Source organism: Gopherus flavomarginatus, chromosome 9 (assembly GCF_025201925.1).
Source record: "Gopherus flavomarginatus isolate rGopFla2 chromosome 9, rGopFla2.mat.asm, whole genome shotgun sequence".
NCBI lineage: Eukaryota > Metazoa > Chordata > Testudines > Testudinidae > Gopherus > Gopherus flavomarginatus.
Window position 1 is genome coordinate 39,017,027 of NC_066625.1, and position 20,215 is coordinate 39,037,241.

At 45.9% G+C, this 20,215-nt stretch overlaps 1 protein-coding gene across 4 annotated transcripts in view; it reads left to right on the forward strand.

Moving 5' to 3' along the window:
- Window positions 1–10,067: 10,067 nt before the first annotated feature.
- The window catches only part of JPT2 (Jupiter microtubule associated homolog 2), a 29,400-nt gene continuing 19,252 nt past the window's right edge, over window positions 10,068–20,215 (forward strand). Inside the window, exon 1 of one of the 4 annotated variants that reach the window (XM_050968480.1) lies at window positions 10,068–10,184. In XM_050968480.1, coding sequence (XP_050824437.1) covers window positions 10,141–10,184 — 44 coding nt within the window. In that variant the 5' untranslated portion in view covers window positions 10,068–10,140. Of the gene's footprint in view, window positions 10,185–10,319; window positions 10,468–10,563; window positions 10,716–19,513; window positions 19,793–20,215 lie in introns of those variants that run through there. The other 3 variants (XM_050968482.1, XM_050968479.1, XM_050968481.1) reach the window with 3 other exon arrangements.

Genomic DNA, 20,215 nt, shown 5'->3' on the forward strand with positions numbered 1-20,215 from the left:
TGATCTGCTAGGTCACCCCAATCCTTGACTCTGGAACCAGACTTACCCTGCTCTGCTATGAGAACCCCCACTCCTGGGCTGTTCACACACAGCCTCTGGCATGTAAGCTGCTCCTAGCTAGTTGCAACTGAATGAGACTAGCCAGTACCTACAGTCCCAGACACAATCCTAGGAACCTCCGTCTTGCAGTGTCCAGTTGTACCCTCTGGACACTGCAAGCTTATATGAGTTTGTCAATTTAACAAAGAAATTGATATGTACCAGGCTTGTTATCCCAAGGGGAACCTCTGACACACTGCAAACCAAACTGACTGCTTCAGGTAGAATAAACAAACAAATGTATTAACTATAAAGACAGATTTTAAGTGATTATAAGTCAAAGCATAACAAGTCAGAGTGGTTACCAAAAGAAAAGAAAATATAAGCACACAGTCTAAACTCTTAACCCTATTAGACTAGGCAGCAGCTAGATTAAGCAGCTTTTCTCACCCACTGCATATGGCAGTCCTTAATATATAAGCTGGCCCAGGTTTAAGGAACAAATCTCCTGTGTTGGGGTCTTGTCTTCTCAATGTCTTGGTTGCTTGCAGCATAGGTGGGGTAGGAGAATGGCACAGCATGTGTCCACTCTGTTTTATACTCTCAGACCATGTGCTTGTAGAACACAAGTCCAGGCATGTCTGTGGGGCATTGCTGAGTCTCTCCCAGCAAGGCTGAGCAATTCCCCTGATGGGGCCTTATGCAGGTGAGTCATTGCATTGTAGTGCTTGCTGGACAATGGCTGTTGATGGGCTGTTTCACACCCCACCCAGGTGATGGTTACTTTCCTTGCTTTTGCCTCTGGGGAGCTAATATCTGTCTGATTTCCCCCAATTTACAGCATGTTTTAGTGACAACCATACTACACAATTCTCATAACTTCATATGCATTAATGATATACATATATGGCTAGATAAATGACTTTCAGCAGATCATAACCTTTCCCCAATATCTTACAAGTCATGCTTATATGTAAGATCATTATTATATGAAAATGAGGAATATAGGGGTTACACCATGTTCCCCCAAGGTATAGAATGTCACAGAGGGTGTGATCAAAAACAAACAAGGATTTTACATGTACTGCCTCCATGATGGACAGTGTCCAAGTCTCTGGCAGTAAATTCAGGAGGAGGGTGTGATATTGCACTCCATATGTTTTATGGAAATATGCTTATGAGTGTAAATATAATGAAACTGGAATATGCTTTATGCAAAAGGCCTCTTGTAAGGTATTACAAAGCTTATAATCTACTGAGTGTGTTCATCCTATTTGTATGCATGTAGCATTCTTGTATCTGAAGCTAGAAATATGAAGTATTACTCTGAAGTCCTACGGTAACTATGCAAAGTGTAGGTCATTAATGGTGGCTTGAAAACTTGATGGCTCCCATTAACTAGGACAATTGTTAATGGCTCTGTTTACTTATAAGCCTTCCTGTATACATGGGTGCCAGCCAGTCAGTAATGAAGTGTCACAGGACATGTGAACATGTCACATGATACTGATCCATCTTAAGCCTAGTGCTTTTCCATTTAGAAGGAAGGGTGGGAACCTAGAGAGACACAAAGGACTCCCGCCTTGTGCCAAAGGTATAAAAGGGTGTGTAATAGAACAAATGGGGCTTCCAGTCATGAGAAATCCCCTAGTTATCACCTGAGCTGGAACTAACAAGAACTGTACCAGGGGACAGGATTAGGCCCAGACTAATAAGGACTGTAGTCTGTGAAAGAAGCTTATTGGAACATCTCTGAGGGTAAGTATGATTAATGTGCATAAGCCTTGTCAAGTAGTGTCAGGCTAAGTACTGATAGGCCTCAAACTTCCAGAAGTTGTAAGAAGTGAGTACAGTAGAATCCTGTAAGCATAAGCATAATCTATCTGGGAAGCTTTATAGACTAAGGCCATGTCTACATCTAAAATTTTGCAGCGCTGGTTGTTACAGCTGTATTAGTACAGCTGTATAGGGCCAGCGCTGCAGAGTGGCCACACTTACAGCAACCAGCGCTGCAAGTGGTGTTAGATGTGGCCACACTGCAGCGCTGTTGGGCGGCTTCAAGGGGGGTTCGGGGAACGCGAGAGCAAACCGGGAAAGGAGACCAGCTTCGCCGCGGTTTGCTCTCGCGTTCCCCGAACCACCCTGCAAACCGCAGGGAAGGAGACCTGCTTGCTCGGGGGTTCGGCGAACGCGAGAGCAAACCGGGGAAGGAGACCAGCTTCGCCGCGGTTTGCTCTCGCGTTCCCCGAACAAGCAGGTCTCCTTCCCTGCGGTTTGCAGGGTGGTTCGCGGAACGCGAGAGCAAACCGCGGCGAAGCTGGTCTCCTTTCCCGGTTTGCTCTCGCCTTCCCGGAACCACCCAGCAAACCTCAGGGAAGGAGACCTGCTTGCTCGGGGTTCGCGGAACGCGAGAGCAAGCCGGGGAAGGAGACCAGCTTGATTACCAGAGGCTTCCTCAGGTATGCTGGGATACCTGCTTATTCCACGGAGGTCAAGAAAAGCGCTGGTAAGTGACTATACTTGATTACCAGCGCTGGATCACCAGCGCTGGATCCTCTACACCCGAGACAAAACGGGAGTACGGCCAGCGCTGCAAACAGGGAGTTGCAGCGCTGGTGGTGCCCTGCAGATGTGTACACCTCCTAAGTTGCAGCGCTGTAACTCCCTCACCAGCGCTGCAACTTTCTGATGTAGACAAGCCCTAAGAAGGAAACTCTGTAAAGGTTGATACAGGCTTGTGGTTACTATGCTCTGCAACCAGGCACCCCTTTAAGCTGAATCGAGCATTTTTGAGTCTAGCAAATTGACCACTATTAGCCACATAGAGAAGAGATGAGCTGAGCACTGGTGCACAGTTCATTAGTTCAAAACAACCACAAATGCCACCCTGGAATATTTGACCACCTTGATTGGTTGACTTCTTTTGAAGCACAGCCAGCAAATACCGTATCAATAAGATGCAGAGGCGCATGTGTGTGTTGACCTAAAAGAAATCGCTCTTTGTCAGGCTCACATACACCCCCTGAACCAAAGGGACTTGCACTTCATTGACTATTTGTACCTGGCCAGCGCAGGAAATGGTCAACTGAAAGGTAACGTATCTTTGGACGAATGCAGGGTGAGATATAAAACTAAAACGGTCTGGTGATGCTCAAGCTGGTTAATCTTAAGTCTGTATTAATATTATAGGTTTAATCAACATATAGTAACTGTATATGTTTTGGCCCTTGCTGGAAACAGGTACAGCGTTGGTAAAGTTAATAGTTTATAAATCATAGTAGCTTTGCAAGCTGCTGTGCCTGTCTTCAGTATGTTACCATCAAGTTATCATAAAAGTCAATAAGAGTTTATAAATCGATTAGATAAAGTTATAAATAGGTTAAGATTACTAAAATATAGTTAATCAATGTATTAGTATTGCATATGAATTTGTGTTGGTTGGGGATGATTACAGTACACGTAGTCATTAGGCACATTGTCATTAGGCACATTCTGTCTGTGTTGCCTTTATAGTCATGTCATTAAAAACCTTTCTTAAGGAATAATTAGTTGTTAGTTTCTCTTTTGTGGACATTACTCAACCTCATTACATCTGTGTTGGGTGGTGGGAAGTAGTGATCACCCAGATCCCCACTAAGGCTCTAACAGGAGCCCCACTAGGGCTCTGGTGAGTGCCTCCTCCTTCCATTAATCTCCACAGTAAGATTTACCTGTATTCAGTTTCTTAAATGTATTGGGCTTAAACTTGTGTTTCGTTTTATTTTGCTTGGTAACTTACTTTGTTCTGTCTGTTATTACTTGAAACCACTTAAATCCTACTTTTTATACTTAATAAAATCATTTTTGTTTATTAATTAACCCAGAGTAAGTGATTAATACCTGGGGGAGCAAACAGCTGTGCATATCTCTCTATCAGTGTTATAGGAGGCGGACAATTTATGAGTTTACCTCATATAAGCTTTATACAGAGTAAAATGGATTTATTTGTGGTTTGGATCACATTTGGGAGCTGGGTGTCTGGGTGCTGGAGATAGGTGACTTGCTGAGCAGTTTTTGGTTAAAGTCTGCAGCTTTGGGAGCGTGGACGAGACCTGGGTCTGTGTTGCAGCAGTCTAGCATGTCTGGCTCAGCAAGGCAGGGTTCTGGAGTCCCAAGCTGGCAGTGGAAAACTGGCTCAGAGTTAATTCCAGCATATCAGATGAGCGCCTGAAGGGGCTTTCTGTGACAGAACCCATCACAAGGACAATCCTATGTTTTGCAGGACGGCCTCTTCTGTGTAAGGACCAGTTGGTGAAAGTTAGTCACTGTGCTACCCACTTCTTTTTAAGCACAAATTTACTTAGGGTATGTCTACATCTACAATTTTGCAGCGCTGGTTGTTACAGCTGTATTAGTATAGCTGTATAGGGCCAGCGCTGCAGAGTGGCCACACTTACAGCAACCAGCGCTGCAAGTGGTGTTAGATGTGGCCACACTGCAGCGCTGTTGGGCGGCTTCAAGGGGGGTTCGGGGAACGCGAGAGCAAACCGGGGAAGGAGATCAGCTTCACCGCGGTTTGCTCTCGCGTTCCCCGAACCCCCCTGCAAACCGCAGGGAAGGAGACCTGCTTGCACGGGGGTTCGGGGAACGCGAGAGCAAACCGGGAAGGAGACCAGCTTCGCCGCGGTTTGCTCTCGCGTTCCTCGAACCCCCTTGCAAACCGCAGGGAAGACCTGCTTGCTCGGGGGTTCGGGGAATGCGAGAGCAAACCGGGGAAGGAGACCAGCTTCGCCGCGGTTTGCTCTCGCGTTCCCCGAACCACCCTGCAAACCGCAGGGAAGACCTGCTTGCTCGGGGGTTCGGGGAACGCGAGCGCAAACCGGGGAAGGAGACCAGCTTCGCCGCGGTTTGCTCTCGCGTTCCCCGAACCACCCTGCAAACCGCAGGGAAGGAGACCTGCTTGCTCGGGGGTTCGGGGAACGCGAGAGCAAACCGGGGAAGGAGACCAGCTTCGCCGCGGTTTGCTCTCGCGTTCCCCGAACCACCCTGCAAACCGCAGGGAAGGAGACCTGCTTGCTCGGGGTTCGGGGAACGCGAGAGCAAACCGGGGAAGGAGACCAGCTTGATTACCAGAGGCTTCCTCAGGTATGCTGGGATACCTGCTTATTCCACGGAGGTCAAGAAAAGCGCTGGTAAGTGTCTACACTTGATTACCAGCGCTGGATCACCAGCGCTGGATCCTCTACATCCGAGACAAAACGGGAGTACGGCCAGCGCTGCAAACAGGGAGTTGCAGCGCTGGTGATGCCCTGCAGATGTGTACACCTCCTAAGTTGCAGCGCTGTAACCCCCTCACCAGCGCTGCAACTTTGTGATGTAGACAAGCCCTCAGTCTCTCTTATGCATAGCCAGGGTGTGTGTCAGTGGGATCTAATATACATCACAAAAGGCATCATGTCTGAATTTCATCATAAGACCTCTGGCTTTTTGTGGATCAGAGGAAAGGCAATCCACTTTGCCCTCAGCATGTACATGAACTAGACTAGGGTGGGAAAACTATGGGCTGGATCCATTCCCCTCCATCCTTTTAATTTGGCCCTTGAGCTCCCACTGGGGAGTGGGGTCTGGGGCTTGTCCTGCTCCAGCCAGGTTGCAGAATCGGGGGCCGTCCATGCAGCTCCCGGAAGCAGCGGCATGGCCTCTCTCCAGTTCCTACACATAGGGGCAGCCAGAGGGCTCCACTCTGCACGCTGCCCCCATCCGAAGCGCCACCCCTGCAGCTTCCACTGGTCATTGACATGTTTTTACTTATTATGGTCAGTGCTAAAAAGAAGATACAGGGTAAGTGGGGAGCAAGTTATGAATACTCTTCCACACCTGTTCAAAGACTGAGGGTATAATTTAGCCTGCCAAATCTTTATTAATAATGGTGAAATGCAAAATAAGATTCAGCTTCACAGTGAGTACAGGATGGTTGGAGGGTGTCATAAACAGATGGTTAAGGGTTAATGCCTCTTTTACCTGTAAAAGGTTAAAAAGTTCACCTAGCCTAGCTAACACCTGACCAGAGGAACCAATGGGGGAACAAGATGTTTCAAAAGGAAGGAGGGAAGTTTTTCCTTTGTTTAGAGTTTCAGTTTCAGCGGAGTGAAAAAGATCAAGGAACCAGCCTCTTATCAGAGTAGTAAGTTTTAGAAAGGAATAAATAGGTTTATGTTTATTTCTTTGTAACCTGTCTTATGCAAATAGAGGTAGAATCAAATTGGGTATTTGTGTATTATTTTTTTATGTGTAACTAAAATTGTGCCCAGGGGAACATCCTCTGTGTTTGAAATCTGTTGTCTGTGAGAGTAGCTGGTATGCTAATCTCTCCCAGAGGGTTTTCTTTTACCTTTCTTTTCTTTAATTAAAAGCCTTCATTTTAAATACCTGATTGATTTTTCTTTGTTTTTAGATCCAAGAGGACTGGATATGGACTCATCAGAGATTGGTGGGAGAAAGGAGGGGGGATGGTTAATTTCTCCTTGTTTTAAGATCCAAGGGATTGGATCTGGACTCACCAGGGAATTGGTGAAGGAGTCTCTCAAGGCTACCCAGGGAGGGGAAGGTTTTGGGGAGGGACAGGAAATGATCCAGACACTGAAATTCTGGATGGTGGCAGTGGTACCAGATCTAAGCTAGTAATTAAGCTTAGAAGTGTTCATGCATCTGTACCCTAAAGTTCAGAGTGGGGAAGGAACCTTGACAGAGGGCTAGGAGATAGAAAAGAAAAATTTTACTTGTAAATGGAGCATGTTTGATAGGGGCTTCAGGAAGACACAAATGTGGAACCTCACCCTGCTGTTTTCAGAACAGCCCCATGCTTCCATGCAGAGCTTGAACTACACGCAGAACTACAACTCCTGGCCACTACGATCACTGGAATGAATGCTGGGAACAGCCTTTTTCACTAACCCTGTTAGGGATGGAACATCATCAACTGCCACTGAAGGAGTAGGCCCAATTGGGATGGGTAGGGGCAGGCCTAGAGGTGCTTCAGCAGGCCTTGCCTTGGCCTAAGCAGGACTGGCTAGGATCTTGGCCTCACCTAGGATATTAGGGAGACAATGGGTGAGGCAATATCATTTATTGAACCAACTTCTGCCTGCTGCCAGAGAGACAAGGCTTCCAGCTACCCAGAGCTTTTCTCTCACCAGCAGGGCCGGGTCTAGGTTTATTGCCACCCCAAGCAAAAAAAAATTTGGCTGCTTTCCCATTCCCGCCCCTTTTTTTTTTGCCTTTTTTTTTTTTTGACTGTTTAAAATTTTTTAAAAAATGAAATCAGAGAATTTGTAGTCAGCAAAAACAAAAAACTACATCTTTGGTCTGTGAATACACTAACCATAATCTGTTAATTTGTTCCCCATTTTTCACATTTTTCTTCATATGGGATGGCATAAATCAACTATTCGACTCATTAAATGGATATTCAAATATAGGATCTAGGTTTGAATGATTAATCATTGAATAATCATTAGTATTGCATCAGTAATTATTGTCAGCCATGTACTTGGATCTGATCCTATGTCAGTCTCTCCACCTTTTAATAATTGTTCTTCAGTTTTAGATTTGGATAACTGTTCTTCGTTTTTGGACTCTTCAGCTGAAGTAGTAAATCTTTGGATGGATTTTGATTGTTTGTCTTTATCAGTTAGCAAAGATAGTCTTTGGTCAGATTGTTGTTCATCTTTATCAGTTGATAAAGATACTCTTTGGTTCGATTTGTCTTCATCAGTTGTTGAATAATCACTTTCAATGCATTGCTTAGAGCTTTCTCCTTGATTGTTGACTTCTTAAAAATACCTATTTGAAGTATATGAGAGTTTTTCTAATTTTTTGCCATTTCTCTTTGTTGCCAGCAGGCAGCACTGGAAAGTCGATTTTGTCTTGGCATTTTAGCCCTATAACCACTGGCACCAATGCGATATGGAAATTGGCGCAAATGGTGCCGATAGAGCAGCACAATACATACAAGTAATCATGATTTCTGATTTAATTAATAACTGTTAACGTTTACACATTTATGCACGTTCACATTACCAGTGACCGTGTCATGACGTGAGATGATATTTTTCACCTCACACTCTTACCACACTACTAGAGATTTTTTTGATCTTCAGGTATTTTTTTTTGTTATACATTGGCGGCTTTTTCCAAAATAAAAGGATGGCCGGAATGCCGCCCCTGGAAATGTGGCATCCCAACCATGTGCTTGCAGGTCCAGCTTTAGGAAGTGCAGGGCCCATTTTGAACATTTTCGGCGAGACCCTGGCAGGAATGACTAAAAAAAAAAAAGTGTAAAAAAAAAAACAAAACGCCTTTAATTTCTTCCATGTATTAGCAGCAAAGAATCCTGTGGCACCTTATAGACTAACAGACGTTTTGGAGCATGAGCTTTCGTGGGTGAATACCCACTTCTTCAGATGCATGTGGTGGAAATTTCCAGGGGCAGTATATTTCCACCACATGCATCTGAAGAAGTGGGTATTCACCCACGAAAGTTCATGCTCTAAAACATCTGTTAGTCTATAAGGTGCCACAGGATTCTTTGCTGCTTTTACAGATCCAGACTAACACAGCTACCCCTCTGATACTTGACTTCCATGTATTATTTACTTTCCATAACTATATAAATAATAAAATTATATATTATGTACATTGCATCATATGTGCTGTTGATTGGTTATTAATGACCGCCATTTCACATGTGTGGGTCCCTGCCAATCCCTGGGGGTGTGCACATGTGTGGGTCCCAGCTGCTCTGTGCCCCCCTCATTGAAGCAGGTGTGCAGCGTTACTGCCCTGGGAACCACAGGGCAGCAGTGGACATGGGGCTGGTTGGAGGTAGGGTCTGGCTGCAGGCAAGGCAAGGGGTGCAGGGCTGGCTGGAGACAGAGGGGTGTGGGGCCGGCTGACTTCAGGCAGAGGGGTGCAGCAGGGGTTTGCTGGAGACAGGGCAGCGGGTGGGTGCAGGCAGGCCGGGCAGGGCTGGTGCGGCAGGGATGTGTGTGGGGCTGGCTGGCTTTGGGCAGGGCCCAGAGGGCTGTGGCAGGAGTTGGCTGGAGACAGGGCAGGGGGTTTGGCAGGGGCTGGCTGTGCGCAGGGGGGGGGAGGGGTGGTGTGAGCAGGGCAGGGGATGCAGCAGCGGCAGCTGGAGCCCCGGCCCTTTAAATAGCCCCCAAGCCCCCCGCTATTCCAGGGCTCTGGGGGCTATTTAAAGGGCCCGGGGCTCCCCTGCTTCTATCCCGCTCCGGACCTTTTAAATAGCCGCGGACCTTTTAAATAGCAGCTTCTACCCCGCTCCGGCCGGGAGAGCGGGGCCGCGGGGCTTGCCGTGCTCCGGCCGGGAGAGCGGGGCCGCGGGGCTTGCCGCGCTCCGGCCGGAGAACCAGCCGGGGCCGCGGGGCTTGCCGCGCTCCCGCCAGCGCTTTGGTCAGGGGAGCAGGGCCAAGGAAGACCCCGGAGCAGATGGCAGCCGGAGTAAGCAAAAAAAGCAAAAAAAATGAGAAAGGTGCCTAAGGTGCGGGGCCTGATTCCCAGGAATCGGGCGAATCGGCCTCAAGCCGGCCGGCCCTGCGTGCCTGCTCTGCTGGTGCCTTGAGCCAGTCCTGCTCACCTGCAAAAGCTGGTCCAGTAAAAGATATTCACCCGATCCCCTGCCCTGGGCAGGCTGGGGAAGACTCCTAGGCACAGGCCTTCTCTAAGGAACGGAGAAGAGGGGAAGCGCCTAGACCTGTCCGGTTAAATATCGAGGGTTGCCCTCCTGGTCCTAGCCCCACACTTTGCCCAATGGCCGCGCGGCTTTTCCTGACTGGCAGGTGACTGCTCCAATGGGCAGGGGGGCAGGATGAGCCACGGAGCGGGTGTTTTAAAGCTTCCCTCCCAGGTCGGGTGGGCGGGAACCTGTGGGAGTGTGCTGCGTGTGGTAGGCTGCTCGATGTGATTGGCGGACAGGCCAGCCAATGGATTAGAAAGGCGGGCAGGGGAGCTACCTGTTGTCTAGGCGGCCGGAACGAGCTCAGCCAGCTAGAGGGAGCCGCGGAGTGGAGTCAGCAGCGTACGATCTCCAGGCTCACTGCTGCTATGTTCCAGGGGCCGGAGGCCGGGTCCGCCAAGCCCAGCTCTAGGTACCTGCGGTGGCAGGGCCCTGCCTTCCCCACGACTGGGCGCAGGCTTCTGCCCGCGGGGAGCGGCCCTGGGGAGGCCTCCTGGGCGGGTGTGGGCTGCGGGGTCGCTCCAGGGACGGCGCCCGTACCCCGCTTCCGCTATCTGGCTGTTACCCTCCCCCCACCGCCAGGGGCGGAGGCAGGACGCCTGGGTTCTGTTCCCCGTTCTCCTGCATGTGACTGTGGGCAGGGCGGGGTGACCTTGTCCCTGCCTGGTCCCAAAGGGCTGCCTGGAGGGGGCGAGGTGAGTGCTCGCTCTCGGGGGAAGGGGCCGGGCGCTTACCCTCTATGGCTGCCTGCAGTGCGCTGGCCTGGGCGCGCGGTGGGGGGAGGACGGGGAGCTCCCGCAGTTCAGATTACAGTAGCATCTCGAGGCTGCTCTATGGAATGGGGCCCTGTTGTGCTGGGCGCTGTAAACACGCGTTCTGTGTGCTGGAGAACGTCCCGTCTCTCGTGCCTGCCCGGATTACCACCAGGCGCTGGCGGCGCTGGGTATGTGAGAGTCGGTGACTAGGAATCCTGCCCCCACTCCTTGCTGGAGTCTTTCCGTGGAGAATTACACTGCTGGTCTGCCCCTCGCTGGCTCCTAGGAAGGATTCTAGTCCTGGAAGAAGGGACAGGCTACCTGGTGCCACTTTCCTCAGGGTTACCATCGGTTGGCTTACGGAAGGGGACCGGATCATGCTGTTTGGTACTGTGTATGTCTCTGGAGAGATCCCGTGCGGCAGCAAGCTTTATTTAAGTGGATGTTGAATTTCTTTGTGAGCAAATACCCTTACAATGTGTCTGCACGCCTCCTTCCTTCTCAATGGGGCCACGTGGCTTTGTGATATGATGGAAGGAGACTAGTTTTACTTTTGAATTTGCAGTTCAAGTTTCTTTTAAACTGAAAGGGGTTTCATAATTTCAAAACTTTTATTTTTTTTATCTAACTTTCAAAGTCCAAAATAAGCTATAAATTGAATTTGGAAGGGCTGCCATGAAAACTGCACACTCAGTATAATCTCTGAAGAGTTTTCTGTTTTCACTTTTGGCAGCTTGGGAACTGTTTTCTTCGTAACTCCTAGGCTGTATGGCATGGAGTCTGGACTGTAGAGAAGAGCCCTTCTAATAGGAAACCATGAAGCTGTGGTTGCAGAAACAATCTGTATTGTGGCAGTGTTTACACTGCATTTGGAAGGCAAAATCTTCTTCAGCTGTTGATACAGTAACACAAACACTTATTTGAGTGGATCTTCAAATAAGGCAGGCATCTGATTTGCTAATGCTGCAGTGCATCATGTATTGGATCTATGCCCTATTGCTGTATTGTGGTCTCTGGGTCTGATGGTTCCTGTATCTATGAACAAATGGTGCTTTTAAAAGAATTCACATCACTAGTCATATGGAACTTTCCCCCAACACTTATTCTAGTCAGCATGCTGACAATTTATTAATGGATAATACAGATACCCTTTGCAGTTGTCATGTTTAGGGGCCTGTTTTATTTGTGTGCCTAATTCAAAATCAATCATCAACATCTGGAAGCATGGCAAAATAAATCCTCTTTAACACAGACTCTCTGTTAGACAGCAAGCCTCTAAAAGGAGGTAAAAACTACTGTTTGCATAGTGTGATTTTTAGTAATTTCATGCAGTGAGGCACACTGAACACCATTATAAAACTTTTCTTATTAAAGCTGCTGTCTGAGTAACTTTTCAGACAAGAAACCTACTTCAGAGATGGTTATTCACCATCACCCAGATGGCTATAGCAATGGACACATTGTTAAATTATCTTTAAAGTAATAGAGCCAAAAGAATATCCAAATGACAGATTTATCATTTTAAAAGCAGTTATGGCAAAGAATTACTTAGTACCTTTTTTACCATACATTTTGAATCATCATTCTTGGTTGGCTTTTGGTGCTGCAGTAATAGTAGTTCTGTGCTGCTCTGTCTTATGCATCTTTAGCAAAACTGTGTGTGCCAACTTCTGTTTCCTTTAGAACTAATTTATTTTTTGCTTTGTACATTACTTGTCTTCTCTTCACCTGGCAGCTAAAGTCTTGCTCTGACTGGTGTGTATTGATTTGGAACACAAAGATGCTGCTTCTAAATCAATAATGGCAGAGCAGAAGAACATTGTGTTTCTCTGGGAGTAGGTATTTAGTAAAACCCCTACTTGCTTACTGGACTAAAAAGCTATAACTTAGTAAGCAGTATTTTAATGAGTAATAAAAACTCCTTGGGTATGATGAAAGAGGTCTGGTTTAAAGATGTTGCATTTTGTCATAAACATCAGGTATTGGAAGCTTCCATTCAAAGAACTAGCTGTTGTGGGAGTTGAAGTGGCAACAAGATACTGTCCTTACCACATCACATCTTTCAGATGTTCAAACTTCAAATGTACTAATGTTTCAGACAACTTCCTAAATCCTAGAAGAAGTGTAAAAACTAACGTGCCATGCTTTGTCCCCTCCCTGACTTACTTGGAAAAAACAAAGTGTATAAAGGATTTTAAATGAGTACAGCAGTACAAAGAGTTTAACTTCGTTCCTCTAGATGACTTGTCACACTATCAGCCAGTAGACCAGCTCCAGCCTATTTCCAGTATTGATACCTATGACAGATTCAGGTTCTGTAGAAAGTGAGCTTACACTTTTTAAAAAGCCTCTGTCCTTTATGGCTGCAAAGAAAACAGTCCAAATGGAAATAGTTTGTAGCATTTTCTTAACCTGAAACAGTTCTAAGAATCATAAAATGGATTTGTTGCATTTCTCTGAAGCAGATGGTTCTTGTTATTGGAGACTAGGCTAGAGTGCAGCAGTTCCTATCTTCCTGTTAATCTCTGGGAGCTTGAACATCTGTATTTGTTTGTTAGATATAGATGAGGTATGGGGAGACCAGCAAGGTGCAGGGGCTACACAATTGAAAAGAGCCTTTCTATTCTCTCAAGTGCAAAGACTTCTGGCTGCAATGAGGGAATGGGTCTTCATTACTTCTCCCCTAGCTTCCTGGCTCTTGAATCAGGAAGATGGGTAGAAGTCCTTGCTATACTACCCTCCCACACAATTTAATCTCCCCTCCACCCCCAATGAGTAAGTAACTTAGGGCTTGTCTACACCATGCAGTTTTTAGCAACAAGGCTGTGTTGAGACAGCCTTGTTGCTAAAAGTCAACATGTGCCAACAAAACATGTGCCAACAGTCCCGCGAGCAGCATTAACTTTGTCCTCAGGAGAGTGCTCCTGCCAATAAAGCCATGTTCATGCTGCCACTTGCATCAGCAAAACTTTTGTCTGTCTTGGGGGGGCTTTTTGAAATATGCATGAAAGACAAAGGTTTTGTTTACAACTTCACAGTGTAGACATACCCTAAAATGCCTGCCTCAGTCTTAACAAAACTATGTCCACAGAGCTCTGACTAGCTGCTGTGAAAATGATCTCTCTGAAAACTTTGCCACTTGGTTTACATGACGACATGTAAATTGACAGCTTCATGTATCTGAAGCTGTCTGATCTCTGAAGACGTTTAAACCAGTGTTGGGCTTTGCTTCATGTTTTTAAAAGTTCTTCGCAATTAAAAAGTCTAGAAACTTTTTTTTTTCCGATACAAGAAGTGCCAAAATTGATGCCTTAGGTCCCATGCTCACTAGGGAAATGTCAGTGAGGGGGATTTCTTCCACAAGTGCTGTAAAGGAGTGTTAACTGTTAAATCTGATTATTATATTTAGATAACTCGGGTATGAATTTATGGGAGCAGCTACCACAGTTGTGTATATAAACTGAGCAGATGCATGCACATAAACAGAAATGTTCCTAAAAATGCTCTGCATCATTTCTCCCACCTATTGAATGCAGTAACTTTTTGTAAATAGCTTTTTATTTATTACATAATGGTTATATTCTACCCTCTAGTGTTGTGCAAACATCCCATTTTTATCCTTGGGAAGTCTGCTCTGGAGCAAGGGTAGTTAGCACATGCAGTGTGTCCTGATGCATTCCATTCCCAGTTCCAACTGTGGAACACCACTTGTCATAAATAATGCACAAAATATAGGTTCTAATGTAAACGTTTTCTAGACCTCTTTGTTATGAAGTAAATATTGAAGAGGTGATCTAAGTATAACAGGTGCATTGGCTTCTGCCTAAATCAGCAGAGAGCCTGAACAATATCTTTGAGGGGTGTATACTGAAGACTAATAGTGAGAACTCGTCACTGCTGGTTAATATTAGCAAAAATGGCATTATTCCACAATCCCAAACAGCCTCTCTGTGCAACTAGCAACTTCCAGTTTTGCTCCTGTTAATGAATAACTGCATCAGAAGCTATCAATACAAAAATCATTGTCATATTGATAGCTGAAAATGTGAGGACCGCATAAGATTGAATTTAATCTCAAAATAGCAAAGGGGTTAATATATTGACTATTAATCTGATATTTAATTCATTAAAAGCCAAAAGCTTAAAATGAAGCTGTTGCAGAATTTCCAGTCAGCCACAGAATCAGGAAATCTTGCCACAGACCCTCGGTTCGTTTCCCATGTAATAGGGTGTTGGAATGCATGGTCCCATTTGGGAGTATACTTAAACTGACCCTCTTAATACAATGAGGGTTTATACCCTTGCTCTGGGGATTGACCTTCCCTCATACTCCTGCAAATGTGCATGCTAACAAGAATTCTAACAGCAGGAATTTCTTCTAAGTCAATGTATAGCTTCTAAATTAAGCTATGCATTTCTTTTTCCTGTATATCTTTGGCAGTATTCTTAGACTTCTCCCTTTCTATTCCTCATCCTCTGGCCATACATAAAAGTGCTATAGTTCTTAAGAGAACTAGACCACAAAAAGTAAATCATTCAACTGGCTCCATTAGTGTCTTGGTATGTCCCCATTTGCTCTTCTTTACAGAAATTCCTCCCCCAGCTCCTGTGTTATGGCTTGAGGTCATTTGAGTGACCAAAAACCATAAGTTGGCTTTGTGTAAATACAGCCTTTAGATAAAGTTGACTCTTTCTAAAATGGGTTTTCTTATGTATGTTTTGATAGCAATTTAGTTCTTTTTAAAATAGCTAGAAAAATATAGCTCACTCAGCTGGAGAACTGATTAGCTTAGCATTGTGACAAATTCAACCTTAAACTCGAACCTGATACATCATGAGCAAAAGGCCTTACCTGTTGTGTTTGAGTCTGTAGCTAAAAATCTCAGCAAATGAAAGGTGTTCAGTAAAGTGGTGTTCACAGTGAGACTAGGAAGTGTAAAAAAAATTAATGAAACCGGTGAAAGCAAAATGCAACAAAGGCTTGTTTTGTCGGAAGAAATTGCTCTGAACACAAAAGGGGAACTTTCTGCCACCCTCCCCCACCCGCCCCTTGTGACAGATTGGAACTACTTCCCTTTTTAGGAGATCTGAAATGCTGCCATTTATTTTGTTTAACTGAAATCAAGCTTCATAGAAACAGGGATACCTGGCAGCAGGCTACAAGATGCTGCACTGAATATAGACTGGGTACCTGCTGCTTGAGTTAGGTGTTGCTTTTATCATGCACAGCACAGAAACAGGCTCTTTCACGTCGTCCTTTGTGTCTGTAGTATTGGAATCTGACAGTATTGTCTCATCCATATGAAGGAGATGTATTGCTCTAAAGTTATTTAGCAGAGATAAAACATAATTTAGAGTGGAATGAGGTGCTTGCAGTTAGTCTGAATTCTGAGTTGTTTTTTTTTTAAAAAACAAACAAAAAAAATACTTAATTTAGGCTGTGAACCAGATGATGGTGTTTGTTCCAAGATCTAGAGGCATTTGGTGGTAAAGGGGAAAGAACTGCATCATAAGGAGAAATGTCCCTAAGGTTAGTCGTAACCGCCATAGATTCTTGTCCTTTTCCCACAATTCCTAACTAAAGCATACTGTGTAACAGGCTTACTTTTCCTTTCTGCTGCTCTGGGTTCCATCACATTGCTGATGCGCCTCCTTTCTTGTACAAGATAAATTTGCTACTCAAACATAGGAGGTAAAGGCAGCTGACCTAGGCATTGATAAAGCTACAGACCTACTACTCCAGGGGCAAGCCTTAGCTGTTGGAACTTGTTGCTAGGCTTCACTAATCTGATTCTACTATAACCACCTCTCCATGCACTCATTCCTGTCTCCCTCGCTGCAGTCTTATTATAGCTGCATTCTGTTTGCTGAAAGCTTGGCTTATATTACATTTGTCCACTGTAAACCCTAGAATGGTTAATGAAGTCTGATCTTTGGTGATGGGATCACAAGTTTTCTAGTTTAAGAAGTTTTTACATGTCCTAGGGCTGAAATGCTTGCTCTTTTTTCCAATTTTAAAGTGGAATTGTAGCAGAAAAACAGGCATAAAGATACCAGAAGAACTCTGGCAAAAAGTCTGATACAGTTTGAAGATTAACTTTATGAAATTTTTGTTGTTTCAGACTTCCTTTTAGTCTCTTACTGCTTCTGGAGCATCACAAATAACCAGTACCTGCTCTGTAGATTAGAGGTCTCAAACTCAAATGACTACGAGGGCCACATGAGGACTAGTACATCTTCCCCCACCTCCAATCTGCTGCCCTCAGCCCTGCCCCTACTCCACCCCTTCCATGAGGCCCCACCCCTGCCCCTCCTCTTCCAATCCCTTCCCTGAAATCCCCACCCAACTCCACCGCTCCCTGCCCCCAGGGGGTACAGGAGGGATGAGGGGTGTGGCAGGGGGTCAGGGTGCAGGAGGGGTGTGGCAGGGGGCTCAGGGCAGAGAGTTGTGGTGCAGGAGGAGTTAGGGGTGTGGCAGGGGGCTGGGGTGCAGGAGTGGTGTGGCGGGGGTATGGGCAGGGGATTGGGGTTCAGGAAGGGTGTGGCAGGGAAGGGGGTTGGGGTGCAGGGTGCAATAGGGGGCTCAGGGCAGTAGGTTGGGGTGCCGGAGGGGTGTGACAAGGGGCTCAAGGCAGGGGGTTTGACTGCTGGAGGGGTTGGGGGACGGGCTCTGGCCCGTGCACACCGGGGGCAGAGCAGGCTCCTTGCTTACCTGCCCTGTCCCCACGCTGCTCCAGGAAGCGACTGGAACGTAGGGGAGTAGGAACATGGGTGTGTCTTGCTGTTGCTTCAGGCACTGCCCCCAGCAGCTTCCATTGGCTGCAGTTCCCCATTCCCAGCCCATGGGAGCTGCTGGGGGCGATGCCTGAAGCAACATCAACACAGACCCCTGTGCTTCTCCTCCCCCAGGTTCTGTCCGCTTCTTGGAGTGGCACGGGGGCAGGGCAGGCAGGCATGGAGCCTGCCCTGCCCCCGGTGCACATCTGGCCAGAGCAGCTCTAGGTAAATGTGGGGGAGGGCGGGGGAGCACAGAAAATAACCTCGTGGGCCGCATGTTTGAGACCCCTGCTGTAGATGGTTTTGGTCAACTGAAAAAAGATGTGTGGGACAAAGTTTTATACCTGGCTCTTTTTTAAAAAAAATTAGTTTGACAAAGCCTCAATTTAACTTGAAAATTTGTGCTTAGTGCCATTTTAGTTTAATTATAAACTTTATGCTATTTCAGCCACTGACTTCAGTGTCCCTGTGGATAGATGGCTTATCTAAATTTTACAAACTGCTGTACACAAAGAATAAAGTATTAAAAGTATCTTTATTCAGAACAGTGGGTTATGTTGAGTGCTCAGCATATTGAAAAACAGGTTAGTTTGTTTAGGTACCTAATATATGGACTTAAAAATGGGTGCCTGAAGTTAGACTCTTAAAAGTCTTGGCCTGGGTCATCTCCTTTTGAACCGCTTCATCCAGAAGATGTCTGGTGCCATTCCAAACCCAATTTCAGCTTTCTTGATTTGTGAATCCTCAATATATCAAAAGGTGGTGTGTGCTGCAGATAGAGCAAAACTTATTACCTTAGTGTTCTGAGGTTTCTGGTTGCTTTCTAGCAGAGGAGGCTAACAAGGCCCTGAACCTAATCTCTTGGCATAGATAAGCATTTCAAGGCCCTGAGAACACTTAAATTGTAAGCACTTTGAGACAGGGCCCATCTTTGTTCTGTTTATACAACACCTAGCACAATAGGTTCTTGGCCCATGACTGGGGCTTCTGAGTGTTAAAGGAATTCAGGTATTAAATACACAGTCATGTTGATCTCAAATAAGTGTGTATAAATGTGTATAGGATCAGAGCTGAAGATTTCTCTTTAAATAAGAAACCTTGTGTAAAATCTGAAATTCTAACAATGAGGAAACTCTTGCCTCTCTCACAGTGATTGTATTAATCATCCGGTTTCTAATTTTAAGACTACAACATTAGAAGAGAGGGGAAAAGTAGCAGCAGCTAATCATTTGTTTAAATTAGACTTCACTTAAACCATTTTAGCCATCCTGGAGACATCAAAGCATCCATGTATAGCTAAACAAAGTTCAGAAGTAGGACATTAGCCCCTAATTACACACTGCAGGTTATATAAAGAAATAACAAGCTAATTCATATCAAAAGTCAGAACATACAAAGTGTAGAGGACAATTTCCTTGTGCAGATGCTGGAGAAACCAACTAGGGTCAGAGCTCTTCTTGACCTGCTGCTCACAAACAGGGAAGAATTAGTAGGGAAAGCAAAAGTGGATTGGGAACCTGGGAGGCAGTGACCATGGGATGGTTGAGTTTAGGATCCTGAAACAAGGAAAACAGGAGAGCAGAAGAATAGGGACCCTGGACTTCAGAAAAGCAGACTTTGACTCCCTCAGGGAACTAATGGGCAGGATCCCCTGGGGGAACAACATGACGGGGAAGGGAGTCCAGGAGAGCTGGCTGTATTTTAAAGAATTCTTATTGAAGTTGCAGGAACAAACCATCCTCACGTGTAGAAAGAATAGTTTAATGCGACAAGCAACCAGTTCGGCTTAACAGTGAGATCCTTGCTGATCTTAAACACAAAAAAGAAGCTTCCAAGAAGCGTAAGATTGGGGACCAGAGAGGAGTATAAAAATATAGCTCAGGCATGCAGGAGGGAAATCAGGAAGGCCAAATGACACTTGGAGTCGCAGCTAGCAAGGGATGTCAACAGTAACAAGAAGGGTTTCTTCAGGTATGTTAGCAACAAGAAGGTGGTCAAGGAAAGTGTGGGGCTGCTTACTGAATGGAGGAGGCAACCTAGTGACAGAGGATGTGGAAAAAGCTGAAGTACTCAAAGCTTTTTTTGCCTCTGTCTTCACGAACAAGGTCAGCCCCCAGACTACTGTACTGGGCAGCACAGTATGGGGAGGAGGTGAGCAACCCTGTGTGGAGAAAGCAGTGGTTCAGGGCTATTTAGAAAAGCTGGACGAGCACAGGTTCATGGGGACAGATGCGCTGCATCCGACGTGCTAAAGGAGTTGATGGATGTGATTGCAGAGCCATTGGCCGTTATCTTTGAAAATCCATGGCAATCTGGGGAAGTTCCTGGATGGCTGGAAAAAGGGAAGGAGGAGGATCTGGGAAACTACAGGCCAGTCAGCCTCATCTCAGTCCCTGGAAAAATCATGGAGCAGGTCCTCAGGGAATCAGTTTTGAAGCACGTAGAGGAGAAGAAAGTGGTCAGGAACAGTCAGCATGAATTCACCAAGGCAAATCATGCCTGACTAACCTAACTGCCTTCGATGAGGAGATAACTGGCTATGTGGATGAGGGAAAAGGAGTGGACGTGTTATTCCTTGACTTTAGCAAAGCTTTTGATACAGTCTCCCACAGTATTCTTGCCAGCAAGTTAAAGTATGGGCTGGATGAATGGACTGTAAGGTAAATAAAAGCTGGCTAGATCATTGGGTTCAATGGGTAATGATCAATGGCTCCATGTCTAGTTGGCAGCCAGTATCAAGTGGAGTGCCCCAAGGGTCAGTTCTGGGGCTGGTTTTGTTCAATATCTTCATTAATGATTTGGAGGATGGCATGGATTGCACCCTCAGCAAGTTTGCAGATGACAGTAAACTGGGAGGAGTGGTAGATATGCTGGAGGGTAGGGATAGGATACAGAGGAACCTAGACAAATT